At 38.2% G+C, this 23,272-nt stretch overlaps 1 protein-coding gene across 2 annotated transcripts in view; it reads right to left on the reverse strand.

Moving 5' to 3' along the window:
* Lpgat1 (lysophosphatidylglycerol acyltransferase 1) overlaps positions 1–23,272 on the reverse strand; it is a 76,687-nt gene that overhangs the window by 27,676 nt on the left and 25,739 nt on the right. For both annotated transcript variants that reach the window (XM_004626844.3, XM_023710295.1), the window contains exons 3-6: positions 12,869–12,987; positions 8,880–8,975; positions 4,990–5,263; positions 2,439–2,565 (exon numbers count right to left, since the gene is read on the reverse strand). In XM_004626844.3, coding sequence (XP_004626901.1) covers positions 2,439–2,565; positions 4,990–5,263; positions 8,880–8,975; positions 12,869–12,987 — 616 coding nt within the window. The remainder of the gene's footprint in view (positions 1–2,438; positions 2,566–4,989; positions 5,264–8,879; positions 8,976–12,868; positions 12,988–23,272) is intronic.

Genomic DNA, 23,272 nt, shown 5'->3' on the forward strand with positions numbered 1-23,272 from the left:
GGTCCCTGATGCTTTTGCTAAGCTTGTTCTAAGTAGGTGCCTTAGACCACTGAGCCATCTCTCCAGCCCCTGTAGTTTAATTCTTGATAATCTCCTAGCAACGTTATTTTTAATAAAGAAGTTAAAACACATGGCAAATTCTAAGTGGGCTCCTAGGCTGAACAGACTGGAATAGTTACGGACTGCCACACATCCTACTTGCTCAAGGTTAGGCTGAGAAAATGAGTAATAGTGCTAACTTGTCTATCTATACCATAGTCAGCTGTGATCACTTCAACCAAGTTCCCTATAAATGAGGGCTATATTATTTTTAAAAAGTTGGCTATGATTCTTAAGAATAACATGGCAATTAATAGTATTAACTGCAAGGGAAAAAATCAATCATAGTTTTGAAAACTTGGCTACAGGTGAAGATAAGGCAACAGTAAGCAAAACAATTGTTTTCCAAGAACTTCATAGTTTCCAAATAATCTTCCTCTGCCTTTTTGAGCACCCATTCCCCACATGCAGTCAATATTGTGCAGTTTTTCTTGCCAACCTCCTCACATTAAGAGTGAAAGGGCTCTTACCCTAGCTATTTACATTATTTGCACACACATACAAACATTTCTAATGTTGTTTTAAATAACTGGAAACATCCTTGTTTAAGATTTTAAAAATACAGTCAAACAAACACCAAGTCAGAACAAGGAAGCATCCTTTCCCTGTCCCTGTGGTGTCCAGATCCCAAAGTGGAGCCTGAGAGGCCCTTCGTGGCTGGCACAGCCTGTCCCTGAGAGCTAAGAACATAGCCTGTGCTCCTTCCCAGCTCTGTACCAGGTCACCCCTGTAGTCTTATGCTCCCCTTTTCCTACCCAAAGGCAGGTCCTTCATCTTCCTAACACTGGCCAGACAATGATCTCTACTGTAAATTCCTAGAATAAAAAGTCAATGTATCTCCTCTCGTGCCCAGGACTCTTACAGGCAGATATATGAGTACCTGTAAGTAACAAGGCATTATGTGTACTTATTAATGAGCATTTTGTTTTTGTGTTTGAAACAGGGTCTCATTATGTAGCCCAAACTGGCCTTGAACTCACAGCAAACCTCTTGCCTCAGCCTACCCAGTGCGGGGATTATAGGTGTGCGCCCCCAAGCTCAGCTTTCATGATTATGACTTTAAATGATAATTTAATCTCCACTTTTTTAAACCCAATAAACTTTTCTTTGTTACTCTGTTTGGTAATGAAATTTCTTTTTTTTTTTTTTTTTTGCGGAACCTGGGATTGAACTCAGGCCCTTGCACTTGCCAGGCAAGTGTTTATTCCACTGAGCCATCTCCCCAGCCCCGGTAATGAAATTTCTAGTTTCTATAAAGAAATATATTTTTTATTTTTATTTTTTTTTTAAGAAATATATTTTTTAAAGCTTCATTTTAATGAACAGAAATATTTTTCTGAATCAAACTAACCATTTTTCATCTATAATTTATTTCTGGTATCTAAATCAGGAGGTTTTTTTTTAAAGTCAGGAGTTCTTAACCTTTTTTGTCATGGATATTTTGAGAGTGAAAACTACTAACTTCTCTGTAGAAATCATCACACACACACACACTCACACACAATTTTACAGATAGATTTGGATAAAAAAATTCTCTTGAGGTTCATCCATGAGGCCCATGGTTTAGAATCTCTACTTCAAGTGAATTTAACAGCCTTATTTTTGTTCCTGATAAAGTAATTTTGTCCCCAAAATCATTAATTTATAAGATCTCTTATGATTACATTCATTTTTTCTAATTATTTATAAATTATTGGTTAAAATAAAAAAGTGAGAAAATGGACCATCTCTCACATTTGTAAGTTCACTGCCATCTTCTACTAGGAAACAGCAAAGCTAAAAGACCTATAATGTGATCAAATCTATGCAGGCCTAATCAGTGCCATGCTTTAATAAAATATATCTATAATTTACATGAACCACCCCAATTCTACATTAAAAATATGTAAAGGACCTAGCATAGAACACATGTTCATCAATATTTTTGCTGTTGTTAATGAAAGACAAGGATATTAAAATACTAAAAATTTCTAAGTTATCAATCTAATCACTCAGAAGCTCTTAGGTGAATTTATAATTACCAAAGCAAATTCTATTTCTATGAATATACATCTACTTACCATAGTGAGTATATATTTATCTTTGTTTGCCTTTTAGTTACTTTTAAAGGAGTCAGGCAATCAATAATCATAGTGTAATTTTTGGAGATCTTGTTCAGTGACAATAACTACTGCAAATGATACTTTCTTACCAAAAACTCTGTACAAGAATGATTTTTATTCCCTGTAAATATAAACCATGCCAACTATTTTCACTGTCAGATTAAAAATTAAGTATTAAAATATGCACACTGTCCTGAGGGGGGCTGCTGGGCACATAGAAGAATGCAGAACTCTCACCTGTAATGTACATGTGTGACCGTTGGTTTCCTGTATCCAAGGATCCAGGTTTGAATATCTAAAAGCTCACCTTTGGGATAAGCTATGGTTGTATCTATTATCCACTGGAGGCCTTTTGATTTGCTCTCTAAGAACAAAGAACACAATAGCTTAAAGTTGATCAATTCTTGTTTGCAACAAATAACAGTACAGATGACTTGCACAGTGTAAAACTCATCAATGTACCTTCTACTGTGAAAAAAACAAGATGAACTGTGGTGTTCATGTTCTGTAACACACTTAGGATTACGTCAAGGATTTTTTACTATGTTCTACTATGTTAAAAGCTAGTCTTTATTTAAGGATTTTAGAATACTACTCTAAAGAGAAGAAAAAAATATCTGTAAAATAATATTCTAAAAATAACACTCACTCATTTACTGAGACAGGGGCTCGGTAGGTATTCCAAGCTGGCCTGCAATGCGTGGTGATCCTCCTGCCTCAGCTGTCCAACTACTGAAGGTACAAGCATACAGCTTATAAAGCTATGTCCAGGTTTAAAGTCACATCTGGCTTAAAAATAAGTCACCTTAAAATAATATAGTAGCACTAAAGGGCCGTGTTTATGTAAAGAAATACACTGCAACAAGCTTCCAGTGATACATATGCTGAAATGTTTAGGGGTGAAGCATACTATGTTGAGAAGCGTTAAAAATCAAAGAAGATGGATAAGTGGATAAACGACCTTCCACAGATTAGAGATGTGCTAGCCTAAGTAAATACAGCATGAAATGCCATAGAATGCAGTTGCTCATGGGTATTCTTTCAACTTCCACATGAGTTTGGAAAGATTTACAATGAACTAGGGGAAGAAATTACCCTGGTTCAGTTTAGTATCTGCTATATCATAAACATACAAAAGATACACTTTTAAGTTAATCAAGCGCTGGGGAGATAGCTCAGTAGAGTAAGTGCTTGCCTGGCAAGTGTAAGGTCCCAAGTTCAATCCCCACTACCACAAATAAATAAATAAATAAATAAATAGATAAAATGAAGTTAATTAAATAGAATTTAGTTTTAATATGTGTATATATCAGAAAACAACCACAGGGATAAAATCCTAGTAAGTGTGAACTCTTAAGAAAAACAAAATGCAAAATACCAAGCCACAGAAAAGAATACAATAAAGCACAAGACAACCAGCTTTCAGGTATACTGATGATCTCTCCAGCACAGCTAGAAGTAATGAGGCAGGACAAATACAGAGTACCTTCCACAAGGGCCTCAGAGTGCAGGCTCTCGGAGCCTTTCTGCGGAGCCTGGCTCTCAATTCAGCTTGGCTGACACTGCTATGGTGTCTTTGTGGCACCAGAGCTATTCTCAACTTTCCTTTTCTATTAAATGACTTCATTTGTCTTTTTAATAGATGATGAAGACCGGAGAGATACTGCAGTAGACTAAGCAACTGTTTAGGTAAGCACAGGAACAGGAGTTCGATCCCCAGCACCACACGACACACGGGCCCTGACCCCAGGCACACGGAGCTGGCCATGGAGACTGGGCATGGTGGCACATGCCTGTAATCCCAGCCCTCGGCAGGGCTGAAAACAAGAGGATCACTATGAGTCCGAGCTGCATAGTGAGACCCTGTACCAAATACATTTAAAAAAAGAAAAAAAAAAAAGATGGAAGATTACAAGCACTACCTGCCAAGCAGCTGCCTGAAGAAAACAATGAAAGCAAGATTTGCTGCAGCCTCATGGGCATCATTTCCCCATCCTCCATTTAAAACAGACTGGGAGAGCCACATCTTTTAATTTTTCTTAATTTAAGAATATCAAAATAGCAAAATGCAACTAAGGAAACAGGTCTAGTGAAATTCTTTTGTCTTCTTACTAGGCCATCTCCAAGAAACTTGTTTGAGTGTGGCTTACTCTTTCCTGGCTGTAAAGGTAATACATACTCATTACTTAAAGAATTGGAAAATTCAGAAAAATATTAAGAAACAGAGGCCACCACGTTACAACTCAGAGGAATTATTGCCACTCACACTTCGGTCCCCTCCACTTGTTTCCTGCTGCTTACCTGTGTAGAACTGAGCGCATAAAGTCTTTACCGGAGCTGTTGGACCCCATCCTATGACCATTATAGCATAAGCACTTTGCCACGCCAAACCCCTCCAGAAATACCATCTGCAATAGTTGTACTGTAGTCTGTATATTTGATAATTATTTATCCATTCTCTCCTGGCTATTTCTAATGTTTTGTTGTTACAAATAATGCCACAGTAAATCTCTTTGCCTACACTACACATTATTTCCTTTTGACAAGTATTATTTGTAAAGAAATAATGAGATCATTTATTAACATCTTAGGAGTCTTAGTAAATACAGCCAAACTACATTAAATTTATCTTTTGAGTTAAAAACAAACACAAAATTTCTAAATTGACAAATGATAAGTTAAAATGTTTACTTTCATATCACTGAATGTTAGCTCTGACAAAACTATAAAAAAAACAACAATTTACCTTTCAATTAGAACAAGTAAGAAATGTTGAAAACCATCATACCTAGCTCTTTAGCATCTCCTCCTGCTGGACTTCCATTTTCCTGTCGCGCTACAAGTGCACTCAAAATAATTTGTGTCGCCCCAACCCGTGGCAAGGTAACATGTGTAAGAAATGGCAAGTTATTTTTCTTGGCAAATGCCTGACTTGTTTCTCTCCTCTTCCTCAGGAAGCCTCCTTCCGGAAATAAAACAATCCATTTCCGATCTCTGCTTCTATAATTATTTTCTAGGTGCTTTTTGAGAAGCACCAGCTGTTGGTCACGATGAGATTTTCCCTAGAAGGCAGACACAGGGTCAGGACAGGTACACAGGAAATGGAAATACGAAAGTAAGATTACAAGTGATAGCTGGACACGGTGGCGTAGGCCTGTAATCCCACACTAGGGAAGTTGAGGTAGGAAGATCCCTGCTACCTTGAGGCCAGCCTGCACTACAAAGTGAAACCCTGTCTCAAAAAACCAAACCCATTAACCACTAAGAAGAATGTATGCACTGTGTTGATTATTGAACAAAAAAAATAATAAATCATTTATTGATTTAAAAAATTTAGAAATCTACTCATATACAACATTGGAGCAACTGTGTCTGTAAGCACAAGGGAAAATATGTATTTATGTATATATACACGAAAAAAATAAAGTTTAATATATCAATACTTGGAAAAAAAAACCAAACCCAATGCAAATACAGTAATAACCACTTCTAAATTTAAATCTAATCACAGAATAGTCACCCCATCACTAATTCCCATTTTTGAATTCAGTGGTAAAAAAAAAAAAGGGCAATTTGATTAGCACTTATAGACAGATTTTTTTTCTAAAGGACACAATTTGCTCTAATTGCCTTGAAAGCACAGTCACTTCAATTCAATGACTATGCACCGAGTGATTCTTACTACCAAACACTGTATCAGATGTGAGAGAGAGCAGGATGTCTTCAGAGAGCTGCTATCTTACTTTGGGAAGTGGTAAGTAAGGAGTGCAGTCTCAACTGGTGCTATGTTAGGCAGAAAAAGACAATGAGAACAGAAAGAGTCAAGGTCAGGGAAGTTGGGTGTTCTGGCACACACCTGTAATCCCAGCACTCCTGGAAGGCTGAGGCAGGAGGACTGCAGGTTGAAGGCCAATCTGGGCCACCTGGTAATATCCTGTCTCAAAAAATATGAAAAGAGCCAGGGACACAGTTCAATGTGAAGGCCCTGGGTGCAATCCTCTCAATTGGTCTGACAAGGTGACATCTGTGAAAGAAAAGCTAGATGAAGATGGGGACAGGCACGCTCCAAGTGTGAGGAGCAAAGGGGCAAAGACCCACAGGTGGGAACAAGGCTGGCACATTCAAACAATAGCAGGTCAGCATGGCAGGTGTCAGTGATCAGACAGGGCAGAGCAGAGGCACAGAGACCACATCAAAAGGACCTTGTGCGTGGGTAAATAGTTTGGGACAAGAAATGACTGGACAATTTTCAACAAAAGTCATTAATATTCACATTTGAAAATTCTGCTGGCTCCTATGAAAGGAGCACTAGAAAAGATATGGGCAACTGCAATAGCCCACACAACGGACCTGGATGAGATTCAGTCACAGGGTCCTCAGGAAATGCAGTGCAGTCAGGGAGAGATGTGAAAGCTAAAGTAATGAGGTACTGTAATGGGCTGATCTGAGCTGTGAGGGAAAAGAGGAAACAGGATGGAGTGCAGACTGAACACCAGGATCCAGAGAAGTCTGCAGGAAGACCCAAAACCTATAATCAAGCATCATAAAGGTCCTTCCTCTCAAAAGGACTGATTTCTTCATATTTTCCAACCAACACAATTGTAGAAGCTCCACAAAATAATCAGTATGCTTTCATTCTTCAGACTAAATGTATCCCAAATGCAAAACAAAGATCATTTTTAGCTAACTCAACTGATTAAAATAGGTTTTAAGTTTCTAAAGCTATATGTGAAATATTTTTATTATGCTTGGAAGATCTACTCAAAAAAATGGTTTAGAAGCACAGTCCCAGGAGATTTTTTAAGACAATGTTTTTTTCTATTCCACCCTCACCTTGCCTCATGTTATAATTTTTATTACTAATCTCTGAGAGAAAATGTCGCTGAGAAACAAATTTGCAAATCACTCGGGTACCTTGAAAAACCAGTCTTTATGCATGTAAAATTTGCATCTCAGTAACAAGGAAAATATACCAGAGCACACAGGCTTTCACTGCTATCTTCCACTAAGAACACTGGTTTTGTCTTGGTATGTGAGGGTCATCATTAGGACCAACGGCTGCATGCACTAGAAGCCAGACCTCATGCTGCAAGCAGGGACTCGGTTAATTTTCCTCTAGGTCCCTCTTAGCTGCTAAGCTTCCTGTTGATTCAGTAGCCTTCTTTGAGGTGTTGGGCTCAGGTCTTTATTAAGTTGTTCTGCTCACTGTTCACTCTGTCTTGACCTCATAGCCAGTCCCTATCACCATTTCCTTCTAAGGCCCCAATCCATGATTCTATTTATTTTCTCCCTGGGACATCAGCAAGAATGTTTCCAGAAGAAATCAGAGGGGGCATGGCCCTAGCTCAGGCCTTTAAGTGGCTGCTTCCACAAAGCTCTCAGCCTCAGGTTGCTGGAGTTCGAACCTCACAACTCTCCCGCTGGCCAAAAGTGCCCTGAAGCCATTCGAGGAACCAAAAAAAAAAAAAAAAAAAGAAGAAATCAGAGCATCGCAGCACACAAACAAAAGCATGTACGTAAAACTGTGTAGAGCAAAGTAAATGTGTTTATGACACCCAATTTCATACAGTTTAGAAGTTCTCTCATCATTTCTAGCTTATTTCTAAATTTGTGCTGCTTAGAAGCAGCTTCATTCCATTTGTCAGGTACTCATTCAGTACTTATGTGCAAAGCACTGCACAACCCAGGTTAAAACTGCTAACTTATAAACACCAAGTAACTATCACACGACTACACATAAAAACTTCTGTATTGCACTTTGGGTTTCTTTTTAGGAGAAAATGAAGTGTGTGATGCTGTTAGCATACTAGGCCAAAAATGATTCTTCTTCCTAAAGTATGCCTTACACCTTTTTGGACCCTTCCTAGTGTACCTTCGTCCCTCAATTCCATACCTACGCTTTAATTTTTTTTAGTTAATTTTACTGAGAAAGAAATAGCAATGAGACAGTTTCAAAACAGGTTAGTAGGACAGTTACAATAATTAATACATTGCATATTGTCTTCGTAGTAGTTATTCATAGTACAAGATGTAGACATGGTATCTTTCTAAACACTATTAGTACAAATCTTCTCATTGAACTAAGATTCTACTCTTTAAAATTTAGGTCAAAATACTGTTTTCTCTGGTAACATTTTTCTTGTTTTGCAAAAATTATTGTGAATTCCCATGTTTCCTATTATTAACTAATTAGATAGTCTCCCTCCTGGTAACTGAGGTATCTTCTGTATCACATAACAGGACCCAATAAATAACAGTACCAGTGGTAATACAGCTATGTGATGGAGATGGTCATAACAAAAATGACGGTGGAGGTCACAGGGCCTGCTCCAGGTGCTTCATGTGTCCTGCACAATCCCTGCAACTGATCGAGGGAGGAACTTTCAGCATGACCATAATCTGCCCCATTCACACAGCTAAAAAGCTGAAGAACAAAGGAATGTGGCAGATGCAAGCTAAATGTTTACTAAACTGACGTATCTCCAGATGAGAGTAGAGATTACTTTTTGCTGAGGTGTCCTCAAATTCAGACAGAAATGAATGCTTAGGAAATGAAGACTCAGAGGAGCCCCTCCACACTCTGGAAACAGCTCTACTTACTGCAGCTGGTTCTATTCTGCCCCTCTGAGGGGTCTGACTGATAAGGCCACTACCATGAAGAGAATGCCCATCACTCACCTGCCTTATAAAGAAGTCTCCATGAATTAGAGAAACAATTCCGAAGTTGGTATACTTAAAAATATGATCCATCAACCACATCATTTGAGCAACAACCTACAATATTTAAAAGCAAGAGATAAGTAAAAACCATCTGACTACAGTGCAGTCAAGTCTCCCAAGTTTTAAATATAATTATCCAGATATATTAGATATATTCTTAATTAACCTAAATATTTTAAATGCTCTGTCTACATTTATAATATGGTTACTAACAGCATATAGGTCTTAATTTCAAGGGTTGGAATCCTGTCTCATTCATTATATATGTAATATATATGGATAGATATATGTGATGTCCATATATACACATAAGCTATAAATATATATATATACATATAATTATATAATAAATGAAGTTGAATCAACTTCTTAAATTTGGATTCGATGATTTCAAATCTGCTCCACCTTAAACATGGTCTTGGCAATTCTTTTACAATTTACAAAATTATTTCAATCAACACAATAGAATGGTTAAAGTTAAGAAATTAGGACCACATATATAATAAGCATTAAAGCTTTACAAAATGTCAGCATGCATTAAGGTCTCAAGTATAAAAAGTTAATGTCCTAAATAAGAACATTTAAAAAAAAATAAGAACATTTTAAAAATAATTTAATAGAGGTTCAGGGAGATAGCTCTATAGAATAAGCCCCTGCCTGGCAAGTGCAAGGGCCTGAGTTCAATCCCCAGTTCCACAAAAATAAATAAATAAAATAATTTAATAGAATGATTTATGCATTCTATTGTTATGAAAAATACTCATTAGTTTATTTAAAGTCATACTCTTTGCTAGCATAAAAACATTTAGAGCCCCTCAGTTATTAATCATAAAAATATTATTCATTGCTGATGAATTAATTCCCATACTGAGAGCAAAAGACTTCAAGCAAATTTAAATGAAAATTAAGTATAAACAGCACCTAATTAATGAACTGGTTAACTGTTCTTTTCCTGCTGAGAAAATAGCATTCCTTGTTATAAGCCTTAAATAAAACAAAAGCCACAACCTCAGTGTATAATGCAGTGGGAATCGTAACAAAAACTCCCTCCAAGATCTGGGGTGAAAGCTTGGTGGTCTAAGAGCCTGCCTGGCAAGCGCAAGGACCCGGGTTTGATCCCTGGTGCCACATGCTATGTGGGCTCTGGAAGCCATGCTGGCCTCTAACACCAGGCATGGTGGCAAAGGCCTATAATCCCAGCACTGGGGAGGGTGAGACAGGAAGATCACTATGAATCTGCATCTTATTTATTAATTAAAAAATTCCCTCCAAGCATCAAGTTATGTGAAAAACAGCATTGACTCACAGGCTGCTTTTAGAAAAGCATTATAAAACCCATCTGTACACAACATGACAGCTTCTACTTTAAGTTTTCAGGGAATCTACTCCATTAGGAATTAAAGTCTATGGCCGTATCACCTTCAACGTGCCCAATCTCCTCTGATCTCAGAAGGTCAGCTGGGTTGGGCCTGGTTAGTATTTGGATGGGAAAAATTAAAATCAATCACTTTTTAAAAATTAAGGAACTACAATGAAAGATCTGTGCCCAGCAAAGAACTGAGTCACCACATAAATTAACAGAGTAATCACCAGCAGACCCGCTTTTGTTTTTATTTTCCAATGGTGGCAATTTTGTTTACATAAATAAATCAAGGTGTAAGTTAAGCAGAATTTATTGAAAAGTGACCAAGAAACAAAAAAATACATTTTACCTACAAAACATTTTAACTTTATATATAGTATGAAATATAGCTGCAGTTTATTGGTCTCTGTGTTTGAAATACCAACACCAAAGTAACTGGCTTTTCTGTTTAATCTTCTATGTATAGCAGATTTACCTCTTCAGTTAGAAAGGCTATCTAAAACAAGTAACAAATCTGGAAAGACAGCCAAGCTATATTCTGAGATTTGAATGAATAATTCTGTCCTAACTTATTTTAAGGGAAATGTTATAAATCAATAAATGCTAAACATTTGATACAGTTCTCTTGAATGAAATAAAAATTCTGAGTTGTATCACAAACTTTCATAAAATGACACCTTATTTCACAGATAATTATTAAAAAGATACAAGCACAATTTGAAAATAGGAATTTATCCCGTTTTATGTTTCTGAAAAAAAAAAATCAGTACACACCAAATCAACCAAGTTCAGTGAATCAACTAAATCAATTCAAGGACACTGTATGTCTTCAGAATAATCACTAAACATACAATTATCATATCAATGAGAACAAAAATGTTAGCTAACTGAAACCTTTTTTTTTTTTACAATAGGTTAAAGTAGTTTTTACAAAATTTTAACATCATGAATTTAAAAAACAAGCAGTATTACTGTAAATGCAATATGTTTACATAGTAATATTCTAATAATTAAGATTTTTGAATGGAAAAAAGAATTAAATTTATTTTACACTCTGGAGATCACACTTCTGCTTTTCAGATAAGTAAGAAAAACAGATTCTACAATCCCCAAATATATTATCTATTTATTTCCTTGCTCATTTTTGTGGTGCTAGTGCTAGAACCCAGAGCCTTCTGTACACTAGGCCAGGTCCCCAGCACAGGGCACATTCCTGGGCCCTGTCATTTCCTTTAATCTCATTTCATTTTCTGATACTGCTTTGAATGACAACTAATAAATAAAATAGACTTGCCAGCACCTCTGTGTTTCTGTCAAGGTAGTCTGACTAAGGAAGAAGGCCCCTGCCTCACCTTCAATCTAACTAAACTCTAATCATCTTTATGTTTAAGGCCAACTTCATGTTCTTCCCCTCTGCCAAGTTTTCCGTGTACCAGTTACACCACTGGCTTGTGGCACCCTCCAATGAAGCACTCCTGCCTGCAGGTACAGGCTACTTTTGACACCTCCCTCAATAGTGTCTGGATCCCCTGAAAAGGGCAGCATCCATACTTTCTGTCATAGCTGACCATGACGATTAAACACCTAGTGAACTTCTACTGATTTACTTACTACTGGGACAAATATTAACTCTATTAATTTCAAACACTATGCGGCTAGGGATGTAGCTCAGTGGCAGAAGTGCCTGCCTATCAAGTACAAGGCCCTGTTTGATTCCCAGTTAAAAAAAAAAACAAACAAAAACAAAAACAAACCCAAAAACCACCCAAAATTTAAACAATATTCACTTAATTTTTTATGAAGAAACTTCATTAGGTTCCAAGGTAACTTTTTAATGATAAAGATTGATTTTTTTGCATTTTTTGTATTTCAAAATGTCTTGCAATTAAATGAATTACTATTCAGAGTCTCCTGCTTTTCATACAGAAATACTGTGCACCAGTGATACAGGTGAAGAAGTTCAGTGAGTTCTCCTGCAGGAGAAATTCACAGCATTCCTAGGAGCAACACAAAATCTGGCCTTGTCCACACCACTCTGGCTCTCCAGGGCCAGCTTACTTGTCACCTGGGACAGGTGCTAAAGACCTAATTTATTTTTTAAATCTACCTTATGCAGTGATAACACTTTTATTTTTGATATAAGCAATGTAAGATCAACTGTTCAGACACAGTTTCATTAACACTGGATAAAACAATATTTTCTTTCAATTGACTTTTGCAAATGAAATCCAAAGTAACATAGACCTTATTTTCTTTTGGCTAAAGATTTGCAAAACGACCCCATTCACTTATTACTTTCACTTTTCTATCTCCCACAATACTTTTGTGTGTTTATACTTCTCCAACAGTAACCTACTACTTTACCTGAAGATAGCCTTTGATTTGCTTCCATCTCAGATGTTATTTTTAAAAACAACTTAATGAGACAGAATTCACAATGTGCCAGTTACTTATTTTAAGTCTCCAAATCTGAAGTACACATTTTTTTTGGTTCGTATTTTCTAAATGTTCAGGAGAGTTGTAGATACTGAGTCCAAGCCTGGCCCTCCCTCCTATGTCCACAAAGGCCCATGGGTGGCCTTACCAATCCCTTGTCTTGCAGGCACATCATCAGCGTGCACACATCTCCCGTGGACTGATGGTTCACCAACATCACGGCTTCATCTTTTGAAATTGATTTGACATCTTCCCCCCATTCCACCACTGTAAGAGTAAAAAGTTCCAAAGTATCATTTTAAAGACCTTTACAGGACCAGAAAATTTCTGTTAAAAAGTGAATAAATTAGTGTATATCACCTAGCTAAATTTGTGAAGGTTTAGAACTCAGACTATTCCCTATAAAAACCAGAATGCTGATACAGTTTACACAGCCCCAAATTACCATTAAAATGTACAATGGCCATACCTTTGATCTGGAAGTCCTACTTCCTAGAACTTACCCTGCAGAATTCAAATAGGATTGGGCAAACAGGCAAAGATACAGGAATAAAGGATATTTATTACAACGTAAATGCTGACTAATAGAATGGACATGAAAATACTAATAGAAGAGAACAAATCCATTAAAAGAATGCCAGGTATCTTTATACATTAATTCCCATAAAACCATATTACTAACTCTAAGATATATTTTGAGGGTTCTGTCATAGGCTGCTGGCTCATAACTTCCTCTCCATAGTAAGCTGCAGAAACCAGAATTGATCTTCTCTTTATCTTCCCCTTCTTCTGACCTACTGTGTCTGACTGCAGAGGGCAAGACTCCCATTTTAGAAGGGGTCCTGACTCACACCAAGAAGGAAGAAATGCCACACAGAAGCACCTGGCTGGGTTTCCTCACACATCTCTTAGTGCTAGATGCACAGTGAATCCCAGAGAATCAGCCCTGGTTTCCAAGAGGTGGAAGGAGGGTGGAGGGGGCCCTCCAGCAGGCATGTAGCCCAGTGCCCTGGCCTTATACCTTGCTCCACATGCCGCTTCACCAGAAGTCTTTGTATCAATCTTTATAATAGGGAAATGTGTTTCCCCAAATCCTGCGAATTGCTTTAGCAAATTCACAGAACCCAAGGTATGGCATGGAAAGCTGATTTTATAATCAGCAGGCCAGAAGTGCAGGTAAAATAACCTGAGTTTGGCATCTATACCCTCAACCTGTGGGATCTGACACAATCTCCACGTTGATGGTGTCAGCAAGCGAGGTTAGAGGGCACTTGACTGGCATCCACAGAAGAATTGTCTGCTTGCATAATTTGTGGGAGGGGGAGAATGGCCCTATGTCTAGAAATGATCAGTGCTATGTGAGCACAGTAGGAAAAACTGATTTGAGTTTTATTTTTTTACCGTATCTCTGGACCAACTAGCACAAGGCAAATCACAGTATATTTAAGACAGCTGATCTTTTTAAAGAAGGAGTAAAATGTATGTGGTACTATTGTGCTTTGAATTGTAAAAGGACTCCCAAATGCCCATATGCTAAAGGCACGGTCCCTAGCCTATGGTGCTAATGCACGCTGGGACCTTTAAGAGGCGGGGCTTCACGGAAGGAGGGCAGGGCACTGGGGGCTCCCCCTTCTAGGGCTTAGAACCCTCATGACTTCCTCTCTCTCTGCTTCCCAGCTGCCAAACAGAGGGTAACTTTGCTCTTACAGAACCAAATGACCATGGACTGAAACCTCTGGAAAGTGTGAGCCAAATGAGGCTCTCCTCCTTACAAGTTGTCTATTTCAGGTACTTTGTCACAGCAACAAAAATCTAAGCCAACTACCCTATGTACTGAAACATCCGGGAGAAGTAACTCAAAACTATTCATACTGATCATCCTTGGGAGGAAGAGATAAATCACAATGTATCTGTGCACTGGGCTACCATGCAACCACATTATTCATGTACTAGAATAAAAGCAAAGTCTAGAGCAGTGTAAAGGATGCTACTAGCTATGTTTTTAAAAGGAGGGAAAATCCATTTACTATGTATAAAGACTTTCCATATCATAGTCCTGTTGATAACCTTATACAGTTTGTATCTAGATGTCTCCCCAAACCCTCATGCAGTCATAAGTTAGGCATTTTGGAGATGGATGGATTTAGAGTGTGTGGTTCTGGGGTCAGAGGTATATGATTTCTAAATCAACCTACTGACTGGTTCTAGGGAGGATTAAGTATACCATATCCCGAGTACACTATCATTATATTTAGTGGACCAGGGATGTAAGGATGTTATCTGCGATTAACTACTGAATGCAGAGCCATGCTCTCTCTGCAGGATCCTTCCTTGTCTCTTAGCTTCTGGGGAGGTTGTCTAGGTACCGGCTTATAAATAAGCCACTCTGCCTGGCATCACCTGGTGTTCTACCTCTGTGTCCATGTCCAGGTTTCTCTCTTAAAAATGTTCCAGCCTGCTGGGTGTGGTGGCACATGTCTGTGATTCCTGCCTTGGGAGGCTTGGAAAGGAAGATCATTAGTTTGAGGTCAGCCAGGACTAGATAGCAAGCTTAAAAACAGGCTGGATTACATAGGGAGACTGTCTCAAGAAAACAAAAATGAAAGGAGGTCAGTCAGGTTGGATTTAGGGTTAAGACCCACAGGACCGCATCGTAACCTGACTGACAGATTCTGGATGCATGTGGATTGCAGGAGATGTGCTAGCCAACCCAGTAAAGAGGGATCCAAATTCAATTATACTTTTATATTTAAACTAGTCATATTTATTGGTCTCTATAATATATAAACACATAAAACATATATATGTATATATAACAAGATACATTCTGTGTAAAAAAATCTTAATTTTATTTTCAGTTATTGCAGTTATTACATGGGCCCTGGCCATGGTGTATTCTGTTCTCTATTCATTTCACAATCTATAGTAAAGGGAAGTTTGGTTCCAGCACCCTAGAAGCAGATACAGGAAGTTTACAAAGTCTGAGCTCAGCCTGGGTAACTTAGTGACTTAGGAAAAACTGTTTTTTAAAAAATAAAACATGGGTTGGGGGTGCAGCTCAATACAAAAGCCTTGGATTCAAATCCCAGTATAGAAAGAAAAAAAATTGATGAAGAATAGTATGCATGTTTTTCTGTTTCCATTGAAGGGTTGTTTTAGTTACTTTTCCTCATTCCTGAGACAAAATATCCAATATCCAAAGTTAAAAGAGGAAAGATTGATTTAGCTTACAGTTTGTAGAAGGTTTCAGTCCACAACTGGCTGGCTCCAAGGCAGGGTGGCAGAGCAGAAGGGCATCACAAAAGAAACAGTTCTAAAGCTAAATCTTAACCAAGCAATAGGATTGTTCTCACATTAAAGAATAGAAACTATGGATGCTTGCCAGTTCTTAAATTCCACTTGATTAAAAGAACAAAAATATTCTAACACACTGTTCTTTAAGATGAATTCTCAAAAAAGAACTGGGTCAGGTTCACTATTCCTAATGGGAATAAAAGGGCACCTGAATCCAAACTGAAAGCTTTCCAGTTGTAATGAATTTACAATTCTTATTAAAGAACAAAGGTAAAGATTATTCATGGGGGCCAGGGAGATGCCTCAGTAGAATATGTGCTTGCCTGGCAAGTGCAAGGGCCTGAGTTCAATCCCTGGTTCTGCCAAAGGGGAAAAAAAAAAGATTACTCACCTATTACACACCACTCTAACTTATGTATCCAAAAGTTATAGGTTAAAAATGATCACATCCCAGAAAGAAAACAAAAACAATATATGAAAAGTTCCTTAAAACTGCTGCTGAAATCATTATGTTGACCTACAACATAGCATGTGAAGAAGGTTTGCTTCACACAAACCCATAACTTTTTTTCAAAGGCTCTACAGAAATTATGCCTGCCAACTATTTTATCATTTTTGCCTGAATTTTCTCATTTATAAAACGTTATTAACATCATTAACATCACTCAGACACATTGTGAAAGCAACAAGATCCTGTGTAAAAGAATCACAGGAGGCAAAGCTCCTTTTGAACTTTTACTGACTAAACAAGCCATACATCTTCTGTGTTACATGAGGTCAGCCTTCTGATGTGAACAGTGCAGACACAGGAGCCAAAACACCCCATGAATGACTCTCACCTTGCTAAAAATCTACAGCTTGCAGCAGCCCAGGTCAGAAGTGGACTGCACTGGACTTCCCCAAGGTTAGGGATTTCCAGAGGTAGTGGGGAGAGTGAGGGTGAAAGGGAAGGGTGGGAGAAGGGCTGAGAGGGCAAGAGACAATTAAGAGGAAAGGGGAGGAGGGAGGCAGTTACACAACAGGCACCTGAGGTGCTGCTGGATCCTCCCACCACACAGCACTCTCTTCAGACTTGCAGAAGTCAGTCCCAGGCAAATCTGATGGATATTTCTAACTAAGAACCAATGAATAAACCATTGTTAAGCTTTATTTTATTATTTTTAAATGAGTATACAGAACCACCAAGGAATTGGTATATTGTTTTTGGCACTTAAAATTTAAGAGTTGGGGAGTAAGCCTTAAGCTGTCACTTAACTAAAATAATAATAGTAGCACACATTATGGAAGCAGCCACTTAAAGAACTGAGCTAGGGCCAGGCCCCCTACATTATAAGGTAGATATTTAAGTAAACAGTAATAATCTTAATAGGTCACATTTATGGAAGGCTTAATCTATGCCAGCATTAGTAATTAGTGATCACAGTTTTCTTACAAAACCACAAATGTACATATAGTATTAGCTCCAATTTACAAATGAGGAAAACAAGACAAAAAAGGTTTAAGTACTGTCACTGCTGACAGGCCAAGAGCCTTGAGGGCAGAAACTTGGATAAACTGCTCACATACATGATTATGCCAGGGAGTGCAGGTAGCAGGCCATATTCCAAAGTCCTCAACAAATAAGGCCTGTGGGTGGCAGCAACAGGGGGACAAAGAGGGATACAGCTAAAGAATCTTTTCTGAATGAAAGCTGATTAGTACTCAAGTCTAAAGCAGCCAAGGATATTTAAGAAAACCCAGTATTATCAGTGGGCCCAGATACAGATACCTTAAATTTAATATGCTCATTGTAGGCTTGGCTCTTTTCCCGAATCTTCTCCATCTTGACAAATGACTCATTCACTTAATTAGCTCAAGAGAAAACTTCAGACCACCTCTGATTATACCCTTTCCTTAATCCTTCATATTTAATCCATCTCTAAGTCCTATAAGCTTTTCCTGAAAAACACAACCTGCATCCTGTTTCCACTAAAACTACCACTTTGGTCCAAGCCACCAGTAACTCTTACCTGAACTTCTTCAGTGACTACTATTCTTAAAAGAAAACTTTGGAATTCTAATTTCAAATATTATTAAAATTAGAGTCATCTGAACATGAGTTAAAGATGAGCAGTAAAGTAAGAAATGATTAACTGGTAATTAGTTTAACTGATACTGAAATTTGCTTTACTGGTTTCAAAAAGGGGAGCTACTGACATTTGGGATGATGCAATTCTTATACCTACAGTCATCACATTGCAAAATTTTTAGAATCCCTAGCCAACAATCTCTGTGTCAACCAAAAGGCAATTCCAACATCCCGTCTTTACCCCTGTCTATCTGAAAACCACTAAGTTAAAGGGATCAAAATAAAATAGGTCAACATAAGTCTGAGGTAAAATCAGGATGAGGTTAGACAACAAATGAGAATCAGCCTGACAACATAAGGACTAAGTAAATCTGTATTTAAAATCCCTCTCTCCAATTCTCCCATCCTTCAGCTACTCAGCTCCCAAAAAAGGGCAGGCAGAGTATGGAAGCATTTTCTCTAGGAAAGTTGACCAGTCAAGAAAGACCTGCTGACCACTCAGATTCTCCCAGTGAAATCTTCTATGATTTCATAATATTCTATGATGAGACTCACTATCAACAAGTCTCAGCCACGTGCACAGCTACCAATCAACTGTGCAAGTTTTAGTCCCTTATTTAGTACGTCTCACTACAATGAGCAGACTTGTAGTGATCCTCCTGTTTTCAGCCTCCCAAGCACTGGGATTACAGGCGTACGCCACCATGCCCAGTCTCAGTTGCCGTCTCAGTGCACCCCAGGGGAGGGGCTGGCACAGCATGCCGAGGATCGAACCCCTGTCCCTGAGCCTGCCTAAGTAGGCGTTTTAGTCTGCTGAGCTATCTGGCCGGCCTTACTTTTTTTTTTTTTTTTTTTGTACTGTGGATGGAACTCAGAACCTTGCACTGCCAGGCAGGCACTTATGCCACTGAGTTATCTTCCCTGCCCTTAGTCCCTTACTCTTAAAACAACAATAGGCAGACAGTTGAAGGTGATCATAACATGCTACTCCAAAATATGTCACTTGGACATACTGGTTATCTCAAGCTCAAGGCAACTGAGAAACAGCAGATTTTCTGTTTCTGTGGGAAGAGCTCTGTCTTCACCCTTTCTGCCCAGAAGAAAGAAATAAATTCCCTATGAGACAGGTATCACCTTGGTGCCAGAAAACATTATCTTTATCACCAGAAATGGGGAATTTATCTAGAGATGAGTTTGCACAAACAAACCTTACTAAAATTACACTCAATGTCCATCAGGTTCCCCCATATATGTCCTAGTAACTTTCCTACAAGTTACTGCTCCTATAGCCCCAGGTGCCTTTTCTTGTCTAATCATGTCTGTAGAATTGATTGCCCTCTATTAAAAGTATATATAAGACTTTAAGTTTAATAGCATCTTCGGAGTTTTCACTTATTTTCTATAAGCTTCCCCAAACCATATAAAAGTATTTACACCAAATAACATCTGTATGCTTTTCTAAGGTCAGTCTGTCTTTTTTAGCCTAGTTTACAAAAAGTCCAAGAGGAACAGAAGTGAAGTTCTTCCTTACATAGTCATGTATTACCAGATACCTGAAAAAAAAGCTATCCAATGTGAATGACAACAAAGCAAACAAAGATGAAGAGCCTGGGGAAACCACAGAAAACACATAAAGAAGAAAAACTGCAAAGAGGTCATTATCACTGTATTGTGGGGTGAGGAGTACAGCTTAGCAGTACAGTGCTTGTCTAGCACATCTAAGGTGCTAGCTCCACATTTTAAAAAAATCAAGATAACAGATAAAATGATGATCTTATGATATCTTGCGACCATGAAATATGAACACTTTTTTTTTTGTTTTTTGGGTTTTGTGTTTTTTTTAAAGATCTATTGGAAATTAACATAATAGCAAAAAAAAAGTTTCAACAGATGGACTGGGGGACAAAGTTGGGAAGATCTTCCAAACAACAGATCAAAACATGGTCGGAAGCTTAGTTCTCTTTCCCATCTTGCAAGATGGTGAGCGAAAAAACTGAGAAACCAGACACTAAAGAGAAGAAACCCAAAGCCAAAAAGGTTACTGCCAGTACTATTAGTAAAAATGGTAAGGTGAAGGCAGAACAGTCCAACTGCAGCTGAAATCCTGTCCTGGTTAACAGAATCGGTAGATACTCCCAATGTGCTATTTTGCCGGAAAGGCTTTGTACAAGAGAAAGTTCTTGTTATGATCACAAAACTGGTTGATGCGCACAAGAATGAAGGTACCTGGGTGGTTAAGCTTCGAAAAATGCCTAGATACTACCCTACTGAGGCTGTGCCCCAAAAGCTCTTGAGCCACGGCAAGAAACCCTTCAGTCAGCATCTGAGGAACCTTCAAGCTAGCATCACTCCCAGCACCATCTGGGGCAAGAGAGTGGGCTTCCTGGAGCAGTTGGTCAGTGGCTTGCTACTTGTGCCTGGGCCTTGTGTTCCTCTATGAAGAACACACCAGAAATCTGTCATTGCCACTTCTACGAAACTTGGTATCAGCAAAGTGAAAATCTCCAAACACCTCACTGATGTTTACTTCAAGAAGCAGCAGCTGCGGAAACCCTGACACCAGGAGGGCGAGATTTTTGACACCACCAGATTTCAGAGCAGTGCAAAGTGGATCAGAAAGTGGTGAACTCACAGATTTCAGCAAAAATCAAAGCTGTTCCCCAGCTCCGGGGCTACCTGCGATCCATTTTTGCTCTGACAAATGGAATTTATCCTCATAAATTATTGTTCTAAATTTCTTACTAAAAACGTAATTAAATAACTGATACATAAAAAAAGATCAAAACATATAAAACAGGAGAAAAGACCTGATCAGACCAAAATTCAAATAACAGTAGTTCCAGAAAAAAGAACAGAGGAAAAGAAATAACAAAAAACCTGGATTTCTTTTGTAGTGGATGATGAGGCGGTACATTGCTACAGTTCCAGCTACCCGGGGGCCCGAAGCAGGACAACCACTACAGCAGATGTCTGAGACCAACATGCCCCCCAGTGCTCCTGTAGTGAAAACTCTATCTGCAGTGCAACAGTGCTGGGAGATGGGGCCTAACGCAAAGAGGTTAATGTTACCATCAGGTAGGACTAACATGATCCCGGAAGTGGATTTCTTACCCTGAGAGTGAGTTGTTATTAAAAATGACTTTAGTGGCCTCTTGGATTTTCCTACCCTCCAGCCATCTGTCACCAAGGGAAGTAGCATGAGGGCTGCACCAGTTGCCAGCACCAGCCAGGAGCTTCCTAGCTTCCACAATCACGAGCCACGTCAACTTCTACTGTGTATCAACTGCCCCCTCTGTGCTTTCTGTTAAGAGTCACAGAAAATGGACCAAGACAACATTTGAAGTCAGAGGGACCAGGGAGATAGCTCAGTAGAATAATTGTTTGCCTGGCAAGCTCAAGGGCCTGAGTTCAATCCCTGGTTCCATCAAACAAATAAAAAATAAATGTAGTTAAACATTTGAGGTCAGAGTTATTCAGACTGACATAGACCATCCAGTAACCAGCACCACGCTTTCCTAAAATTTCACAACAAAAGGAAGAGAAAATCCTACAAGCAAAAGCAGGCCATATATAAAAACTAAGACATTTGACTTAAGTTTCTTATAAAGAACGAAAAGATTGTTGATTTTTATCTTCAAAATACTGCAGAAAAACTATTTCCAACCTGTAATATTTAAAAAACTTAACCTCTTGCTCTCAGTAAGAGCTGAAATTATGTTCTTCACTAAAATGATGGAATGAGTGTGAAAACACAAACATGTGACACAAGAAATTGGGGCTATCACCCTGGAGAGACACAAAAAGAACCTGCAGGATGACAGGAAAGGAAAATAATTGGGACATCAACCATACTCCAGGCTTAAAGAATAACCAATCCAAAATGTGCAACTTGGTAGTTTCCCACAAATACTTCCCCCTAAAAGATAATTGATCTAAATGAAGATCTAAAATTGACAAAGAGCCTGAGGTAAATTAACAATCATTTCACAGAAAAGTAAGAAATTGGGGGATTGGGGGGGGGACCTAGTAAATTTATAACAAATTCTGTGCATAAAAGTAAAACAAAGTTTTACAAAAGGCTCATATATGAATAGGTTTATATGTTCATAGAAAAATTCCTCGTATTTAATTTTTTTGTGGGGTAACAGAAATTGAACTCAGGACCTCACACTTGCCAGGGAGGTGCTGCAATGCTGAATTATATCCCTGACCCCAATGTATTTAAATAACCCAAATTACGATAAATGGAACATCTACCTTTAAAATATTTAAAAATAAGGCAAGAGCTAATCTTTTCTGAAAAGGTACAGTGCTCTGAATTCTAAAATAATACAAGTTCATTGTAGTAAATCAGAACAATACAAAACAATGTAAAAAAAAAGAAAACTACCCTGACATCTCAATATTCAGGGTTTAAGGGTCAGGGAGATAGCTTAGCAGAAAGGACAAGGTCCCAAGTTTGATCCCTAGTACAGAAAAAAAAAAAAAAAAAAAATTCAGGGTTTCAAAACACTACTAAATTTTTCTAATGTACCTTCCAGTGATTTTTCTGTGTATAAAGATAGTTTTTAAATGGAAAATTAGTAATTTTTTTTTGTATTTTAGGGAAGGGTCTACAGGGTGTTCAGGATCTCACTACTAGATCGGACTCCTAGTGATCCGTTGTTTACAGCCTCCCAAGAGCTGGGATTACAGGCGCGCACCACCACGCACAGCCTCAATTGCCATTTCAGCGCTCCCCAGGGGCGGGGCTGGCATGGCAGGCCCAGGGATCGACCCCTGGCCTCTGTGCCTGTTTGCAGGCGCTTTAATCCGCTGAGCTATTTGGCAGGCCCAAAAATTAGTAATTCTTAACTGCTGTTTTATGCACTTGAAAAATTAGCTGTCATTAAATAGTCTTTCATAATATAATTTTTATGTCTTTATAATAATTCATTACATGAAAGTCTTAATAGATAACTTAATTCTCTAATGATGGGTACTGGTTATGACTATAATACAGTACAGTATAAATATAAGTTTACAAAGAAAAGAACTATGGAATTTCTTCTCTAAAAAGACTTTCTTAAATATTAAAAAGCATTCCTTCCTATCAATGTTAAATCACCAAATTAAGTAAAATCAAACCCACAAAAGTTTATTTTAGTATTGTTGACAGGACATGAGTTATTCTCTACAAACTATAATTGA

Source organism: Octodon degus, unplaced genomic scaffold (genome assembly GCF_000260255.1).
Source record: "Octodon degus isolate 3935 unplaced genomic scaffold, OctDeg1.0 scaffold00017, whole genome shotgun sequence".
In the NCBI taxonomy this organism is placed as follows: Eukaryota; Metazoa; Chordata; class Mammalia; order Rodentia; family Octodontidae; genus Octodon; species Octodon degus.